General features: G+C 47.0%; 2 protein-coding genes across 3 annotated transcripts; one reads left to right on the plus strand and one right to left on the minus strand.

Moving 5' to 3' along the window:
* Nucleotides 1–281: 281 nt before the first annotated feature.
* mylk4b (myosin light chain kinase family, member 4b) lies at nucleotides 282–13,251 on the plus strand. Of its 2 annotated transcripts, none has more exons than XM_067230647.1 (14): nucleotides 282–588; nucleotides 7,188–7,284; nucleotides 7,431–7,926; nucleotides 8,056–8,291; nucleotides 8,677–8,782; nucleotides 9,491–9,584; nucleotides 9,934–10,043; nucleotides 10,319–10,460; nucleotides 10,794–10,864; nucleotides 10,954–11,082; nucleotides 11,162–11,314; nucleotides 11,464–11,542; nucleotides 11,651–11,695; nucleotides 11,879–13,251. In XM_067230647.1, the coding sequence occupies exons 1-13, from the start codon at nucleotides 454–456 to the stop codon at nucleotides 11,693–11,695; spliced, it is 1,893 nt and encodes a 630-aa protein (XP_067086748.1). In that variant the 5' UTR covers nucleotides 282–453; the 3' UTR covers nucleotides 11,879–13,251. The 2 variants fall into 2 exon arrangements, with proteins under 2 accessions (XP_067086748.1, XP_067086747.1); XM_067230646.1 differs by lacking the exon at nucleotides 282–588 and adding an exon at nucleotides 5,317–5,821 and having other exon boundaries at nucleotides 7,195–7,284.
* A 128-nt stretch (nucleotides 13,252–13,379) lies between these two features.
* ttc4 (tetratricopeptide repeat domain 4) lies at nucleotides 13,380–16,254 on the minus strand. Its single transcript, XM_067230648.1, has 10 exons — nucleotides 15,951–16,254; nucleotides 15,534–15,651; nucleotides 15,298–15,459; nucleotides 15,113–15,190; nucleotides 14,881–15,005; nucleotides 14,676–14,762; nucleotides 14,212–14,450; nucleotides 14,017–14,101; nucleotides 13,756–13,838; nucleotides 13,380–13,650 (listed from the first exon to the last, which is right to left on the minus strand). Exons 1-10 carry the CDS (start codon nucleotides 16,062–16,064, stop codon nucleotides 13,551–13,553), a joined length of 1,191 nt encoding a protein of 396 aa, XP_067086749.1. The 5' UTR covers nucleotides 16,065–16,254; the 3' UTR covers nucleotides 13,380–13,550.
* Between the last annotated feature and the right edge of the window lie 220 nt (nucleotides 16,255–16,474).

Raw genomic sequence — 16,474 nt, forward strand, 5'->3', positions numbered from 1 at the left:
TGTGCATGCATGTACAAGTGCTGTGTACAAAGTTAAAGGATACCACAGTCTCTGCTCACGCCAGCGCCTTCTATACGTGTGCCCAGCTACAACACCCTGAACTCGACACCTGTCCCTGTCTCATCTCAGAGATGGCATGTTCTTTCCTTTTAGGTCCCTTGGCTGGGGGCAGGGTTAGGAGGGGGGGGGGGGGCTGGGGGAGAGGGGGGGGGTCAGGTAGGGGGAAGGGGGTTAACAGCGTGACAGGCCAGACTGGTCCCTTCCTGGGCGCGAGGGGAGAGAGAGCGACGGACTTGCTCAGAGGGGCCCAGCCGTTTCGTAATCGCCGCTCGCCAGCACTCCGATGTCAACAACGTGTCGCTCGGCCAAGAGACGCCATCGCCGCAGGCGACAGAGAGACTGAAATAACAGCGCAGGCGGCTCTAGGTTGTGAAGACAGCCGCCTCCGACAACATGGAAAACCTCCTGAAGGATAAGGATATATGGATCGTGGGGAGTGTCTGTTTAGTGGCCTCTTTCCTCTGGAGAAGGATCTGGAATATTTTCTCCTACAAGAGGAGAAGGGACACAGCGTCCTCAGACATCCAGGTAGAGAGAGTGTGTGGGTGTCAGAGAGTGTGTGTGTGTGTCAGAGAGTGTGTTTGTGTCAGAGTGTGTGTGTGTGTGTCTGCATGCAGAGCTTTGAGGATTCACCTGTACAGGTGTGCTTGTAATTGTTTCCACGGGAGGACAGGATATTACACTGGCGCTATAATTCTATTATGAAATTACACAATGTATGGCCCTGCAATGAACCTGCATGGCATTCCATAAAAGGTCCCTTGTTAAAAACTTCTTGTAATGAGCGTAGTGAGTATGTGTGTGACTAGTGTGTGCTAGGCTAGGCAGCACAGAGTGTGTGTAGGTTGTGCTAGGCAGCACAGAGTGTGTGTACCTAGTGAGTCTGTGTGCAGTGTGCATATCAGAGCTCAGCTGGTTTTGGTGATCGATCACCTCTCGGACCCTGGAAGAAGACATCTGATGTGAGGAAATGTGATCTGTGATTCATTTTGGTTCCACACACCTCTCCTTAACCCCTGCCTTATCTTCGGGTCATTGTGACCCGAAGGCAGCGCAAGGGTTAAGACATCTGTGTTGTTTTTATATCAGATATTAAATAAGAATGACACAATGTGAAAGAAACTGCATTGGCTCAAATGGTCCCTGATCAATTTCCCAATGAATCAATCAAATCAGTTTGTAGCAGTTACTGTATGATGTAATGTACTGTATCATGTGACAAGTGTGATATTTCTCAATCACATGACTTTGGCTCAGCCATTTGGAACAGACTGTGGAATATCTATCTCTCTAACTCACACACATAAATTCACACAGTCATCACATGAGAGGACAACTTTATTCCATCCCAGCTCTCTTAAATCACTATGTCATATCCTGTCATGATAGGCTGTGCTTTGTATGCACACACTCAATTGTTTTAAATAGGAAAACGTGGATCACCTTTCAAAACCTTATTTAAACCCTGTCATAAAGTAAACGTAATACACTCCTCGTTAAGTGTTACAGCCGTGGAACCATCAGCAGTAAAGTCTGTCAGAGTCGGCTCCATGTGTCGCAGTGTCGACCAGCGTCGCTTTTAGTCTCAACCAGAGAGAGGAGCCTTTAAACACTAACTATATTTCAGCGTTTGTATTAATCTTACTCGAAAGCTTAGTCATTTGTTTGCATTTCCTCAGGGAGAGTGTGTGCGTGTCTGTGTGCTCCTTGTGCTAATGCGTGCGTAAGACAGAGGCAGTCCCTGTCCTCTTGTCTAATGTGAGAAACATCCACATAGCTGGGGATTAAATTAGCTGCTAGATGAATGACAGAGAGAGAGAGAAACATGGGGAGGGGAGAGGGAGAGAGATGGAGAGAGAGAGGGAGAGAGATGGAGAGAGAGAGGGAGAGAGAGATGGAGAGAGAGAGGGAGAGAGAGATGGAGAGAGAAGCGCAGAATGTGTCAGAGGAGAAAGGACACAGTTAAGTATGCAGATCTGAGAAAGTCATCTCTATATCAGGTGTCACAGTGTGACCAGCTGCCATGTCAAGACCAGTCTAGCGAACGTCCTCTTTCTCTCGTTCACCTGCTACCCCGCTCACTTCATCACCACGGATCTCAGGCCGCTCTTTAAAGACTTTAAAGCCCCGTTCCAACTTCTTTTGGTCTTGATCTCCGTGTTACTGTGTTTGTTTATCCATCCTTCTGTCAGTCCTCCTTTCTGTCTCTCTCTCTCTCTCTCTCTCTCTCACTCTGTCTCTCTCTCTCACTCTGTCTCTTCTCTCTCTCTCTCTCTCTCTCTCTCTCTCTCTCTCTCTCTCTCTCTCTCTCTCTCTCTCTCTCTCTCTCTCTCTCTCTCTCTCTCTCTCTCTCTCTCTCTCTCTCTCTCTCTCTCTCTCTCTCTCTCTCTCTCTCTCTCTCTCTCTCTCTGTGTCTTTCTGTCTCGCTCTCTGTGTCTTTCTGTCTCGCTCTCTGTGTCTTTGTCTCTCTCACTCTGTCTCTCTCTGTGTCTCTCTCTGTGTGTGTGTCTCTCTCTCCCTGTGGTCTGAGGGCTGGTTGAGAATGTGCTGTTTTCACTTGGAGTCGTCTTGCCTTTGGCCTGTCACTGGTGTCTGGTAACAGACGTTTGCATAACTCATTACCAGTGCTGCTCTGGCACCTAATGGACCTTCTTGTCACATTGACAGAAGACACACACACATGCACACACACACACAAACACACACGCAGAGAGAGAGAGAGAGAAATAAGGGGCTAGCTGGGAGCCTTGGGGAAAAACAAGAATAATAAAACTGTCAGGAGAGAGAGGAATGAAGGAGGGACACAATATTAGGTTGAGCAACTGGACTTTTGAGTGACACACTTTCACAGCAAGTAGTTAAAGTTGTTATGTGACTGCAGGCCAAGTTTATGAGTTGTCAACGCATAGACAGAGACTGGCAGAAACACTACAAACACTGTGTTCCAGGGAAGAGCAGAGACTATGGCTGTCCCTCAGTTCTCTCCTGACCTCTAGTGGCAGGTTGAGGTAAAACAGTTTGACCCAAGGAACTAGTTTGGAGGAGTTGACATTTGAGTAAAACATTTTCAACATATTTGAGTTGAACTTGAAGATTATTATTGTGATCAGATGAGGTGCTGTGATATAATTGAACCCAAATTTTATTTTGTAATATTTCATGACAAAAATACACGATCATTCATTTTATCCTGGTGTAACATTTGTAGATTTATTTTTTATTTTTTATTATTATTATTTTTTCATTGTCTTAAAGCATTTTAGCATTTATTTTTCTGTGCCTAAGACTTTTGCACAGTACTGGAGGAAGATATGATTGGACCAACCCACTGCTATCCTGTCACACAGAGTCTATGAGGCGGATCCTGAGGAACGTCTCTGCTTGTGTCTGTAGCTTGTGTCTGTAGCTTGTGTCTGCCATGGGCTTGAAACGAAATGCGTTTTATGTTACAGGGTAGCGTGCAGATCTGGAATGGGCATTGTGGTCTTTAACCCCATCTTGTCCTGTGTGTGTGTGTGTGTGTGTGCCTGTGTGTGTGTGTGTGCCTGTGTGTGTGTGTGTGTGTGTGTGTGTGTGTGTGTGCATGTGCGTGTGCGTGAGGTTGGAGGGACAAGGCTGGGTTTCTGCGTCACCAAACTTTTCTAAACTGCTTATTCAGGAGAATTGGGTGTCGAGGTCCAGTTAAACATCCTCAGCCCTCATTCCTCGGTTTGTAGAATCCTGTTTTCTTGTATAGGACTGTGAAAAAGTATTTTACAGAAATATTTTCTTAAATATTTTTTTTTTGTCTTCTGTATTTGTGCTGCAGTATAAAAGTACAATGTTGACAAATGTTTTTATTAAAAAAAATTTCAATTTAAGTCTTAAAGCATTTTTTAATTCCTTTAATAAAAAAAATATATATATTTGTGCCTAAGACTTTTGCACAGTATTGTATACCTGTTGGATCAGCGTAGGCAGGAAGTGATGTGGCCCCTTGGAATCCTCACCTGTGCTGCTCAGCTTGTTTATGAATCTGTTCAGAGTAAAACAAGATGCAGCGCAGTAGGAAACACTAACGCCATATCACACGCTGACCTTAGTCTTCATCCCTGGCTGTTAATCTGAGTGCCACTTTGATCCCTTTCATATTTCCTGTTTCCTGTTTTGATCCCTTTCATACTGTCGTAGTTGTTTGGTGGTACTGTATCTCTCCTGTTTCCTGTGACCCTTCACCTCAGGTTGGGTGAATAGCCGTCCTATACTGGGAACTGTAGGTGACCTTTCACCTCAGATAGCAGTCAATTTACTGGGAAATGTAGGTGACCCTTCACTTCAGATAGCTGTCCTATACTGGGAACTGTAGCCCCAGGCTTGTCTTAAATCCTGGAACTTATAGCTTCATTTTTCTTGGTCCTACTCTTCATTTTCCTTTGCTGCTCAAATCTCAGTTTTACAAGACTACACACATCCGCTCTGAGAATAACAGGTCGACCAAGAGGACCGTTTGGCATTTGGGGAGGTTCAGAAATACCCACAATGCAGAGGTCCAGAGGGGTTAATAAAGTCTTAGTGACTGTGCGTGCGTGTTACTCCTCTTCAACACAACGGAACAATGTGACAAGGCAGAGGAGAAAGACAGTTACAGTTTCTCCTGTGTTTCAAAACATCTGAAGGATTATTCCTTTTTTAGAGGCTGTCTTTTTTTACAAACCGTCCCTTTTGGGAGGTTATCCTTCCAGGGTCTGTCCAGTGAAACGCCGTCGGTTTTCGAACACGTGGTTGGGTTATCTGTCCTCCACTTTGGTCGTTTTGTTATTCGGATAAGATCAGGTTTCAAACGCGAATTCTCCGGATTCTGACACCTGGCCCGAGGGCTTAGAGAAGCTCTCGGATGTCACACGTCCATCCCACCCTCCCAGGTCCATCAGTGGCCACTCGAGTTCTGACGTCCTGCGGGGCCCACTGTGTATTAGTGGAGGACATCCCCCTGCTATTCTTATAAGTTGTTATGTGGGCCTTGAGTAAGAGAGAACCCCTGTGTAAGCGACTAGGCGCCTGTCACCCACTCTGTCTTTGCTGCTTTTGGAGCTGTTAATGGTCTGGTCTTGCCCGAGCTAATCTGAAGCGAGTTCCGCCTTTGATTGCCTGTTTGGAGTACGTCTATATTCTGAACGAAGACCTGAACAGGGAAGAGTTGGTCGTTGTTGACTTTTGATCTAAACAGCTAGTGACAGTGACTGCTTAGTGTGGTTACCACCCACTGCCGAAACAACCATGAACTCCAGTCTGGTCAACTCCCTGGCCAAGGTGTACGACCCCAAACCTCTACACGGGCAGAAACCAGGAGGGAAGAGGCTGTCTTCGGCTGGACTGGACAAAGCGCCCTCCTTCTCCTGTTCGTCCGCCTGGCCTGATGGAGATCTGCGCTGCGTGGAGACTCGCATGGACTCCCTTAGCTCCCAGATGGATCAGCTTCTCAGCTTCCAGGAGACGGTCCTGACCCGGCTGGACGGTCTGTCCCGGGACTTGGGGGGCGTGGGGCGGGAGGTGGCCTGGCTGCGAGAAGGAGGCCGGGGCGGGGCGGAGGTGGGTGCAGCGGGCAGGGAGCTGCAGGGGGTGGTGCTGGAGGCCAGTGAGCGGGTGGAGCAGCAGGGGTGCAGGCTGGAGGGGGTGGAGAGGCTGGTGGAGGGCATGCAGCAGATTATCAGCTTCGTCGGGGACGTGGTGAAGAGCTCCAGGCTGGTGGAGTTGCTGTTTAAGAAGCCTAAACGCCGTATCAGTAAAGCTAGCAGAAAGGTAAGTGGCTGGAAGTGGTGGGGTGGGGCTGGGGGCAGTGGCAGCAACACCTCTCTGACGGTCTTTTTGATTTTTGAGGTAATCTGACGTGAGCCTGAACTGCGCTGTATTTGCCTCAGTAGCCTTCGAATTAATATTGTAACTGCTTTGGAACTCGACCAAAACTTAAGAACATTGTCCGTGTTTGATCAGGATGCTACCTTGGTGGTCCCTGTAAACTGTAACCCAGCTCACTGGTCTGTGTGAGAATCTCTTAGATTGGAGACAAGTGTTTGAAGCAGCCTCACCCCTCAACACACTCAAGCTTAGCCATCAGTCACTAGAGAGGCACATGATTCTGGAAGTGTTGTGTTTGCCTTCCAGCTATGAAGTCGACTGCGAATAACTCTGTGAATGTGTGACATTTCTTTGAACGGTGTGTCATGTCTTCCAGTTGTGTTTGTGGCCACAGTAAGCCTACATTGTACTATGCGTGTCTGCAATGCCTGATGGCATGACCTCATTGAACGGCGTGCATACTGACTGGAACTCAAGATCAACAATGATGCTCAACTCTGGAGGAACGTTATCAATGTGTCCTAGGCTTGTAGTTCTTCAGAAACATGCATTTATGTGTGAAGTCCTTCCAGTTAGGCGTGTGTGTGTCCTCTCACCAGGATATATTGTACAGTAGGCTGACTCGACCGCTGTAGGCTAGGTTGGTAGGGTGGCAAGGCTAGGTAAACACTCGTAAGTTCTGATTTATTACGCCACATTGCTCGTAACCTAAGATGCTGCAAAACTCAGGACACCATGAGGGGGGACGGGGGACAGGGGACAGACAGGCTGACAACTTCTCCTACATTTAATGTGTGACCAGAGTAGCGTTGTTTTAGATCAGTGCTTTACCGTCAGTTAGATAACGGACTGTCAGCTCTCAGGATGGGAGTCAGTGTATATTTTGCGATGTTGATGCGTCCAGGGAAACGTGAGGTGAGTGGAAAAGAGACTGGAGACCGGTCATGTCATCTGACACATAAAGGAACTTCCTGTCTCTGACGGAACTTCCTGTCTCTGATGGAACTTGTAGTATTGGGACTGTGAGTAAGAACAGTTGGGGAACAGAAGACCCTCACAAGTCAAATGTGCTGATTGTTTTAACGTTTTCGGTGTATCCTAGCGACTAGAAAGTTGTTCGGTGTATCCTAGCGACTAGAATGTTGTTCGGTGTATCCTAGCGACTAGAATGGTGTTCGGTGTATCCTAGCGACGACAATATTCTAGCAGCTTCTCTTAACATCACCGGTGTGCTTCACCGAACGCACTTCAAAGGGATCTTCTAAGGCAATTCTCCTCCTTCCCTCTCCCAGGTGAAAGACCTCAGAGGAAAGGATGGGAAGGACAAGTCCAACCTTAACGCAAAGGGCATTAAGACCCAGAAGAAGAGGAGTCCCCCAGACTCAACAGGTAGGACACAGTTCTCCCTTTAACTCAACCACCTACGTTTCTCAACTACTGTGACACAACTTACAAGGAAGTACATCAGGTCGTTCCACGTGACCGATAGGAAGGTGGTAGTCGATGACAGTGTGTGTTCCCCTGTTCCCCTGCAGACTCCGCCCCCCTCAGGGACTCCGCCCCCCTCAGGGAGGCCTTGCTACAGGATCAGGTGGAGAAACTGAACAGGGAGAACACAGAGCGTTCCCATGGCGACCCGGAGGCTGAGGGGGTTGGTGTAGACGGAGGAGGTGGAGGAAGGGCGGAATTACTAGGGTTGATCCTGGGTGAACAGCACGTCCCAGCGGTCCCTTCTTTAGCGGGGGAAGAGGAGGGGTGGAGCAGCCCGGGTGAGCAGGAGGAGGAGGAGGAGAAGGAGCAGGAGGAGGAGGAGGAGGGAGACGTTTTCAGGGACTCTGAGTCGGAGGTGGAGGAGGAGAAAGAGGAGGGAGAGCTAAAGGTGAAGGAGCCTCCGGGAGAGGTGGAGGAGGAAGAGGAGAAGCGGAGAGGAGGAGAGGGCGAGGAGGAGGAGACATCAGAACAGCAGGTGCTTCGGCCTGCTGTCGACATTCCCACACAGAATCCTGAGAGCAGTCTCCCGTCACTGGAGAGGTACTCCTCTCTCACAAAACACACATCTGCATGGATAACCGTTTCACATCCTCATTGGCGTCTTTTCAAAGCGCAAGGACACATTTAGATTTGTTTGGTGTCGTTTTCTTTGGGTTGATTTGCGTTTAGCTCTGAGGTGGCGGCCAGCAGTAAACGACGAGTCACAGAGGAGGAGGTGGTCAAGGATGACCTGAAGAAGAGCCGGGTGGAGGAGAAGGAGGTGGAGGAGAAGGGAGTGGAGGAGGGGGTGGAGGAGGAGGAGGGAGGACGAGTACCTGAGGAGGAAGAGCCGGACACTGCCCAATCACACTCCCTGGAGTCGGAGGAGGTGGATGGAGAGTCGAGCGTGAAAGAGTACATGATCGGTAAGAGCTGGAATATTAGTCGTTTTGATGGATTTGTAGCTTCCATGTCTTTATTGGCCTGGCCAGCAGGAAGTTAGACGAAACCATCCTGATCTTGTGAGCTTCTTGGAAGCTGACCAGATCGGTGTGGCTATAATATGCTTGCATGCTGATAGACGGGGCAGTGACAACTAGAATTGGCCTTTCGGTCAAGGACATTAGAGTTTAAGAAAGTCGGTACCCAGATCCAATGGCATGGCACTATGCAGGCTTGAACGTCACCAGCATACCACAGCTGGCAAATGGGACATGGAGACAGTGTCATGGAGTTATTCACTACATTCAGCTCCTCTCTCTCTCTACCTGTCTCTCTCTCTACCTGTCTCTCTTTCTCTCTCTCCGTCAGACTCCAGCCCTCCACCTTCTGCCCCTTTCGAACACCGCATTGTGGTACCCAAACCTCACCAGATAGCCACCTTCTACAGCATCAACACAGAGGAGGTCTTAGGAGGGTGAGTCAGAGGAAAAGAGTGAGAGAGCACACACACACTAAGCTCCCCTAACACACACACACACACACACACACACACACTAAGGTCCCCTAACACACACACACACACACTAAGCTCCCCTAACACACACACACACTAAGGTCCCCTAACACACACACACACACACACACACTAAGCTCCCCTACTCTCAGCTCTCATAACACCAGTCAGGCAGTTTATTTATACTCCAGAGGTATGTGAAAACGACCCTACAATCTCTCACACACACACACACACACACACACACACACACACACACACACACACACACACACTATGCCCATGCCGGCCTTGTCTAATGAAATCAAAGGAAACATCCAACTCCACGATGGAGCCAGTTAAAAGTTTTTCCCCAAGCTCTTTTAATTGGCCCTTCAAGGGCAGATGATTATGAGCCTCTGGGGGGAGCTGGGGGGGGGGGGGGGGCAAGTGCATAACAGCAGCCCCCTGTGATGCAACAGGCCAGTGTTAAACCCAAGTCTCAGCCTGAAGATTACTACTCTGCACGCCAACACATCTTTCACATGCCCTGGGTAATGATACATAGGCTACCAATGTAACCGACTGATGGCATCATGAGGTGAATAAGCTTTGGCGCGTCCTGGATTGATCAGTAGAATCGTTGTCATTCTTGACGTTTCTGTCTGTTTCCTTGGGGGGGGTTTGAAGGGGACGTTTTGGACAGGTTCACAAGTGTGTGGAGAACTCGTCAGGTCTGACGCTGGCTGCCAAGATCATCAAAGCCAGAAGCCTGAAGGAGAAGGTAATGTTCCTGATATAGAAGCTGACTGGGAAATATTTACAAGAACACACGTCATAGGCATTGTAGATACACCAGATTCCCATACACCCAGATGGTTGGATAGTGAATCATTTCCAAACACAGTCACAAACATCTAGTATATGCAGTTGGTCAGTGTCTCACCTTCCCTACCATTGGTCAGCTGCTTAAAATGGGTTAGGATCATATGTCTTGGCAAGTCTGAATGATTTTTCTCTGAGTAATAGATGGCTCAAGTAGCTATCTGATTGGCCTAGTAAACTATGCACACTGCCTGTCTGTCTGTCTGGAGAGAGTCAGTACAAGTGTGTTTCTCTGGGTCGTTTCACAGGAGGTGGTTAAGAACGAGATCCAGGTGATGAACCAGCTGAACCACGCCAACCTGATCCAGCTGTACGCTGCCTTCGAATCTCGCCACGACATCATCCTGGTCATGGAATAGTGAGTCCTCACGCGTCTTTAAGAAAGTGTGTGTGTGGGGGGGTGAAATGCTCTCGAACCTCCCCTGTCTGTCTCTCTCTCTCTGTCTGTCTCTCTGTCTGTCTCTTTCTCTCTCTCCCGGTCTCTCTCTCGGTCGGTCTCTCTCGGTCTCTCTTTCTGTCTCTCTCTCTGTCTCTCTCCGTCTCCCTCTCTGTCTCTATCTTTTTCTCTCTCTGTCTCCCTCTCTGTCTCTGCGATGGCGTTTCTAACGGTGTGTCCTCTACTCCGGACGCCAGTGTGGACGGTGGGGAGCTGTTCGACCGCATCATCGACGAGAACTACAACCTGACGGAGCTGGACACCGTGCTGTTCATCCGTCAGATCAGCGAGGGCCTGCAGTACATGCACAAGATGTACATCCTCCATCTTGACCTTAAGGTACGTGTGTGACTGGCTGTGACCTGGGAAGGGATTCTGGGCAGTCGGGTGTGTTCGAACAGCCGTCTCTCACTGTCTCTTTGAGAGATTTGATGTCAGTTCCGAGTAGAAAGTTAGAAACGGTTGTCTGAATGTGTAGAGGTAGGCCAGGGTAATCTTACCTGCTATTGAACTTAGCACAACTTCACACGAACCTAGCACAACTTCACACGGTCTTAGCGGCAGTTGCTAGCCAACCCTGTTGCCTTGGACCTCCTCCTCAGCCGACAGACTTCTAACGTTTTAACGGTCTTTTCTCTGTCTCCTGTGTCGTGCCGCTTGGTCCTCGTGCAGCCGGAGAACATTCTGTGTGTCAGCCGAGTCACAAACAAGATCAAGATCATCGACTTTGGTCTGGCCAGGAGGTAAGATACTGTACTTCCTCCCTCCTCCCCTCTTCTTGGTGCTGCTTTACAGGTATATACTGTATAATTATCTTACCCCTTCCACTTAGGTACAAGCCCAGGGAGAAGCTGAGGGTGAACTTTGGGACACCTGAGTTCCTGGCTCCAGAGGTCATCAACTACGAGTTTGTTTCATTCCCAACTGACATGTGGAGCCTGGGGGTCATCACTTACATGCTGTGAGGCCTGATACACACACACACACTGAGACAAGACACGCACACTATTCCAGTAGTTGACCTCTCCACTTCCCTACAGCCTTAGCGGCCTATCCCCGTTCCTGGGCGACGATGATAATGAAACGCTGAACAACATCCTGGCGTGCCAGTGGAACTTCGAGGAGGAAGAGTTTACAGAGATCTCAGAGGAGGCCAAAGACTTCATCACTCGTCTGCTGGTCAAGAGCAAAAGGTGTGTTCCTCGATACATTCGTTCCAAGTATGACGCCATGAGCTTGAAGATTAAGACCGTGATGCCTGTAACTCCATCACACCCTCAGAATTTTGCGTCAATTTAGTGTAAACTCGACTTGGACGGTGTGTGTGTGTGTCAATCTCTAGCTGGAGGATGAGCGCAGCAGAGTCTCTCCGACACCCATGGCTGTCAGACCACAGTCTCCACTACCGCCTGCATCAAAAAGTATCACAACATATTTACTATTCCACAATGATGTGTTCGATATACCACGGAAACAGAACACATTTCTATGGCAGTGATCTGATGCAGACTTTTCTCTTTGCTTCCTAGAAAAACAAGTGCCACTCCACACACGCCCCTCCTCCAGAGAGCTAGGTAAGCCTTGACCACTAACCCCTCAATTCTCTGGATTAAACCTTGACTGGTACAATCTGTTTTCGTCTAGACCCCTCATGTTAAATTACTTTGACACCCCCGATCTAGACAGGCTGACTTCTCAGAGGGAAATATATGGAATATTGTGGTCTCATCCTGATTCCTGTTCTGCTTGTGTTCCAGAATGATCCCCTAGACCCGACGGGTTCTTCGTGAGAACACAGGGCTGCGGAGCCCGAAACTGGACCAACTCTGCCGTTGCTGCACGGCTACCGGATGACTACTCTCTGCCTCGCATCCTCGCATTAGCTTAGCACCGCGGCTCGCTAGCTCCAGCGCCGGCTTCGTCGCCATGGAGGTCACCTCTGACCTTTCTTCACCTAGTGTTGTGAGCGATAGTGTACTTCGTAATAGTGAGTACGAAGGTGGTCAGATTCTACTGACATGCTGAACACTGTCTCACAACAACAAAATAGGCAAATAGCAAAAATAGGATCAGGATTACTGGCAACTAAAGCGAATCTCGATAAATAATCTGTCACGTCACACAAAACCGCACAGGTATTCAGAAATCCTGTTTGTAGTATGGATTCTTAGTTGTAGGCTACTAGTTTGACATTTTTGGATCAGTTTCACAGATGAACATGAATGAAGCTGCATGTTATGCACTTTATAATAGATCACTAATCAAGCTTAGGCAACTGTAGGTCTAAAGCTGCTTTTTAAACAAGAATATTTACTGCGAATAGATGTTCTGATAGAACTGCTTTGCGGATCGTAGATTGATAGGCTACATTTGTGACAACACGTCTTATACTCTTTACAGTTGTCTGGTATAAGCGCAGCTTGTCTATCGGTTAATAGTTTGAACTGCTGTTTATTTTACATTTAACACAATGCTACATTTCCCCATTTCCATCATAAATATATTTTTACAAGAATCAGTAGCCTACATTATCGTTTTACAGGCTAGAAACTAGGCCAAACACAACGAGCCATAGAGTACGCTCCACTGTGCGTTTTTAGATGCAGTAAATGATAGGCCTACGACTCTTCAGTTTTCCCTAGTAATAAAAATAAACAGTTGTTGAATGTCACCCTCTTGCGCCTGCCCAATGCCTACTGCTAACCGCGTGAGCTGCGGTTAACGTTACCGTTAAAAGCTTGTGTAGCCCACGCGCCTGCATGTTGTTCGCTTGCTCTTGCAATTTGGAGTAGCCCTCTCACCTTCCATGAAGGCGTAACGACATACAAAACACTACCTATGTTTCAATGTTTATCACCGATGTGTTAGTTCTTATGTTCAGGGATGATCCTAGTTCATTGCTGGATTTTACTTGAAATGCAAGGCTTTACAAACTGTAAGAAAAGGGTATATCTCAGAAAACTACTTTTGTCACACCATCGCATAGCTGGCTACATGATGTACTGTCAGTTGGTCACCTGTGGCCACTTATAATTGATTCTCACTATACCCTTTGACAATGGAAAAGCTTCGTCATTTTGACTTATTTAAATTGTTGATTTTTTTTTGTGATTAAATTTTTTCAAGTTGTCATTTATCAATGAAAAGAAAATCTTAGAAAAAAAAACCTAGTGATTCAAAATAAATGTCACTGTTTGATTTCATTCATATCCTTAGACATCATAAAATGCAGATCCACACAAGATATGACAGAAACACTTCATTTAGTAACTGTTTATGTTTTTGCAGTCGCACACCGATTAACACCAATATTTGCAAAAGCAAAGAAGGGGCCCAGTATCAGCCATGATGGATGACATGAATATGATTTCTTAGAATAACACCCAGCCTGAGATAGACGGGCCTAAAAAACACCCAAGGAAGTCCTCTTCACAATCGATGCAATTTCTTTCCAGATAAAAACTGCTTAAAGAACGAGGAGTCCTTTACCAACACAATGAAGCTTGGACTTCCGGCTTTCACAAAGTACCTGGTAAAAGAGTTTGAGAATGGTGAGACTAAATACATAATACATAATACAAGTCACTTCATACTGATGTCCTGGAGAATCAGATTAAATGTCCTGTCTAGTTACCTTTTATGCTGTAGGACTTTAAGGAGAGATTGTTCTGGGTCCACCTGGTGCAGTGATTCTTTCTCATAATCTTCAAAGAACAGCTGGGAGGAAAAGTTTAAGTGCAGTTAAAACCCACAAAAAAAAGAAAAAAAAGAATTGATCACACACAGAAATTGTCTCGCAATTAGTAAAGAGTAAAACATAATTAGTAACGCATCTGTTGATCTGTTATTTTGCAGACTGTTGCAGAAAGAGAACTGCAGTTAAAACACTACATACCTCTAGATTTTGAGGAAGATACTTTCGATCCACATCCCAGGGTGGCAGTTCTTCACCAAACATGACAGCCAGATGATCTACAAAGCTAACAGTGGGAAAGCAAGCGTAGTTCGCAGTTTAGTGATGCGTACAAAAATCGTTAATATTGCACAAGTCGACCGAGGACCAAATGAAACGTCAGTAGGAGAAACAAACCTTGAGGACTCCCTGAAGGCTGAGATGAAGTCTGTCTGCTGGTGTTCAGGGTAGAGAAAGAGGACCGGCCACTGCAGACTTCCCTGCTCATCCAGAGACACTCGCACCCCTGTGGCTTCCTGGGAGCCCAGCCCATCCAGGTCCAGCCCTGCCATCTCTGCAGAACCCACATCCTCGTCCTCGCTGTCAGATCTGCGCTTCGACGGCTGCTTCGGCTTCAGCAGCTTGATGCCTCGCTCCTATATGGAACAGACAGGTGTTACTGCGATGCTCCTATATGGAACAGACAGGTGTTACTGCGATGCTCCTATATGGAACAGACAGGTGTTACTGCGATGCTCCTATATGGAACAGACAGGTGTTACTGCGATGCTCCTATATGGAACAGACAGGTGTTACTGCGCTGCTTCCTGACCAAATGATACGGTACCTGTGAGGTGGTTTTCATTTCTAGACAGACTCACCTTGATGGCAGCCAGCAGGGTCTCTTTCTCTCCGCGTTCTCTCTTCTCTTTCACCTTCGCCTTCCTCGCGTCTCTCTCCAACGCTCTCTAAACCATCAAGAAAACCATTTTATTCTTTCTCCTAAAAACATGGGACTTCTCCTGTAACCCAGAAGGACAAGGATACTCACAAAGAAGGCATGTGGCCTAGCTTGGTATCTCTTACTTTCTGTTTATGTGCAGCAGCTCTCAGTTCCTGCAGCTTCTTGTCTTTAGGCTGCAGCCTGAGCCCGTCTTCAGACCAGTGAAGGGCCTCGTTGAAGTGGCGCAGCTCCATGAAGCACTGAGCACCTGTGTAGACACAGGGAGAGAAGCTCTAAAGTTGTGCTTTACCAACAGGGTAAACCTCGTATAATATAACTGTGGAAAGTCAATGCAATCCTTGTCAGTGTCGAAACCTCGTATTAACGCTTTGAGATGATCTGGTTTGAGCTTCCTTGCAGCTGCAGCGTCATTCAACGCAGAACGCATGTTACCTGTGGAACGAGGGTGCATGTTAGAGCTACCTGGGAACTGCTGGATGCTGGGAGTATATGAGTATAGAGAATAGATTTATATGGACACTTTGAGAACAGATCTTTACCCAGATGAAAGTGTGCTGCTGCTCTGTTTGTGTGTAGGATGGCATTTAGGTTAATGTCCGTGCAGTTCTTTTTCAAGCCCTCTGTGTAGGCCAAGATAGCCCTTTTGTAGTTCTTCTCTTTGAAATACGCGTTCCCCTCGTCTTTCAGAGCCTCTGCATGTTCTGAGGAGACAAGGACATTCAGTTAGCCTGTTCATTAAAGAAGGCACATTCCCTTTTATTTTCAGCTAGCATACCTTCGGGAGATCTGTCGTCGTCGTGGATTATGGACTGTATACAAGCGAGTTCCGGGTGTGTACTGGAGTCTATCACGTCAGGTACACTTTTCATGAACATCGGCACTCTATCAAATTCCTACACATAAGAAAGAAGACATAAATGCGCCATGGCGTCATCTCAAGTTAAACAGAGAGTAGGCTGTCTGGGGAGTATTCCAGAAGGTAAATTAACTGACACACAATGTTGTGGAAACTTACTGGCAATATTGCCAACATATGTTGCTACTACGCTGGGTGTCAGCTGGGGAAATAATTTACCCGGCATTAGCGTTACATGCTTTCTGGAATTGCCCCCAAGCTCTGCTAGGTTGCTAGCAAAAGTCAACACCACACGCTGTTTATAATTTTATACATGCTAAATAATACATTCCTTACCTCTTCCCAAGTACTTTCGTTAAACCCATTTTTATATTTTTCTTTCTTGAATTTGTCCATGAACTCATCCATACCATCGTCACTGTCATCTCCTTGTTGTTGTAGCGAAGCCATTCTGACAGCACTAGCTAGCTAGCTAACGTTACTTACAGCAAGGAACCTGATTTCTAAATGACCAGCGTGATTATAGTATCACAATACGTGAACATTGATACAAGTTACCTAAATATCCACGTGGCAGACAAAATGTTAAAAATCAGCTCTCGTTTTTCCAAACCCGCAGTTATTTACATGTGGGTGAACTAGCGTTACATCAAAGTGTATCCGAGCTGCACTACTATTTCCCTGTGACAGTTCCGGACACCGTTCCCAAATATGCCAGTACTGAGTGCCACTGCGGAACTCTACAAATGTTGTACTGATTTGGATCGTTACATATTGGCATTTCATCTCTACTCTTGCTGCAAAACTGTGTTTATTTCTCTTTGAATTTTGCATTTTCACTATTTTGACATTGAAATGTG

The sequence above is a fragment of the Osmerus mordax genome, chromosome 27, assembly GCF_038355195.1.
Source record: "Osmerus mordax isolate fOsmMor3 chromosome 27, fOsmMor3.pri, whole genome shotgun sequence".
Classification (NCBI taxonomy): Eukaryota; Metazoa; Chordata; class Actinopteri; order Osmeriformes; family Osmeridae; genus Osmerus; species Osmerus mordax.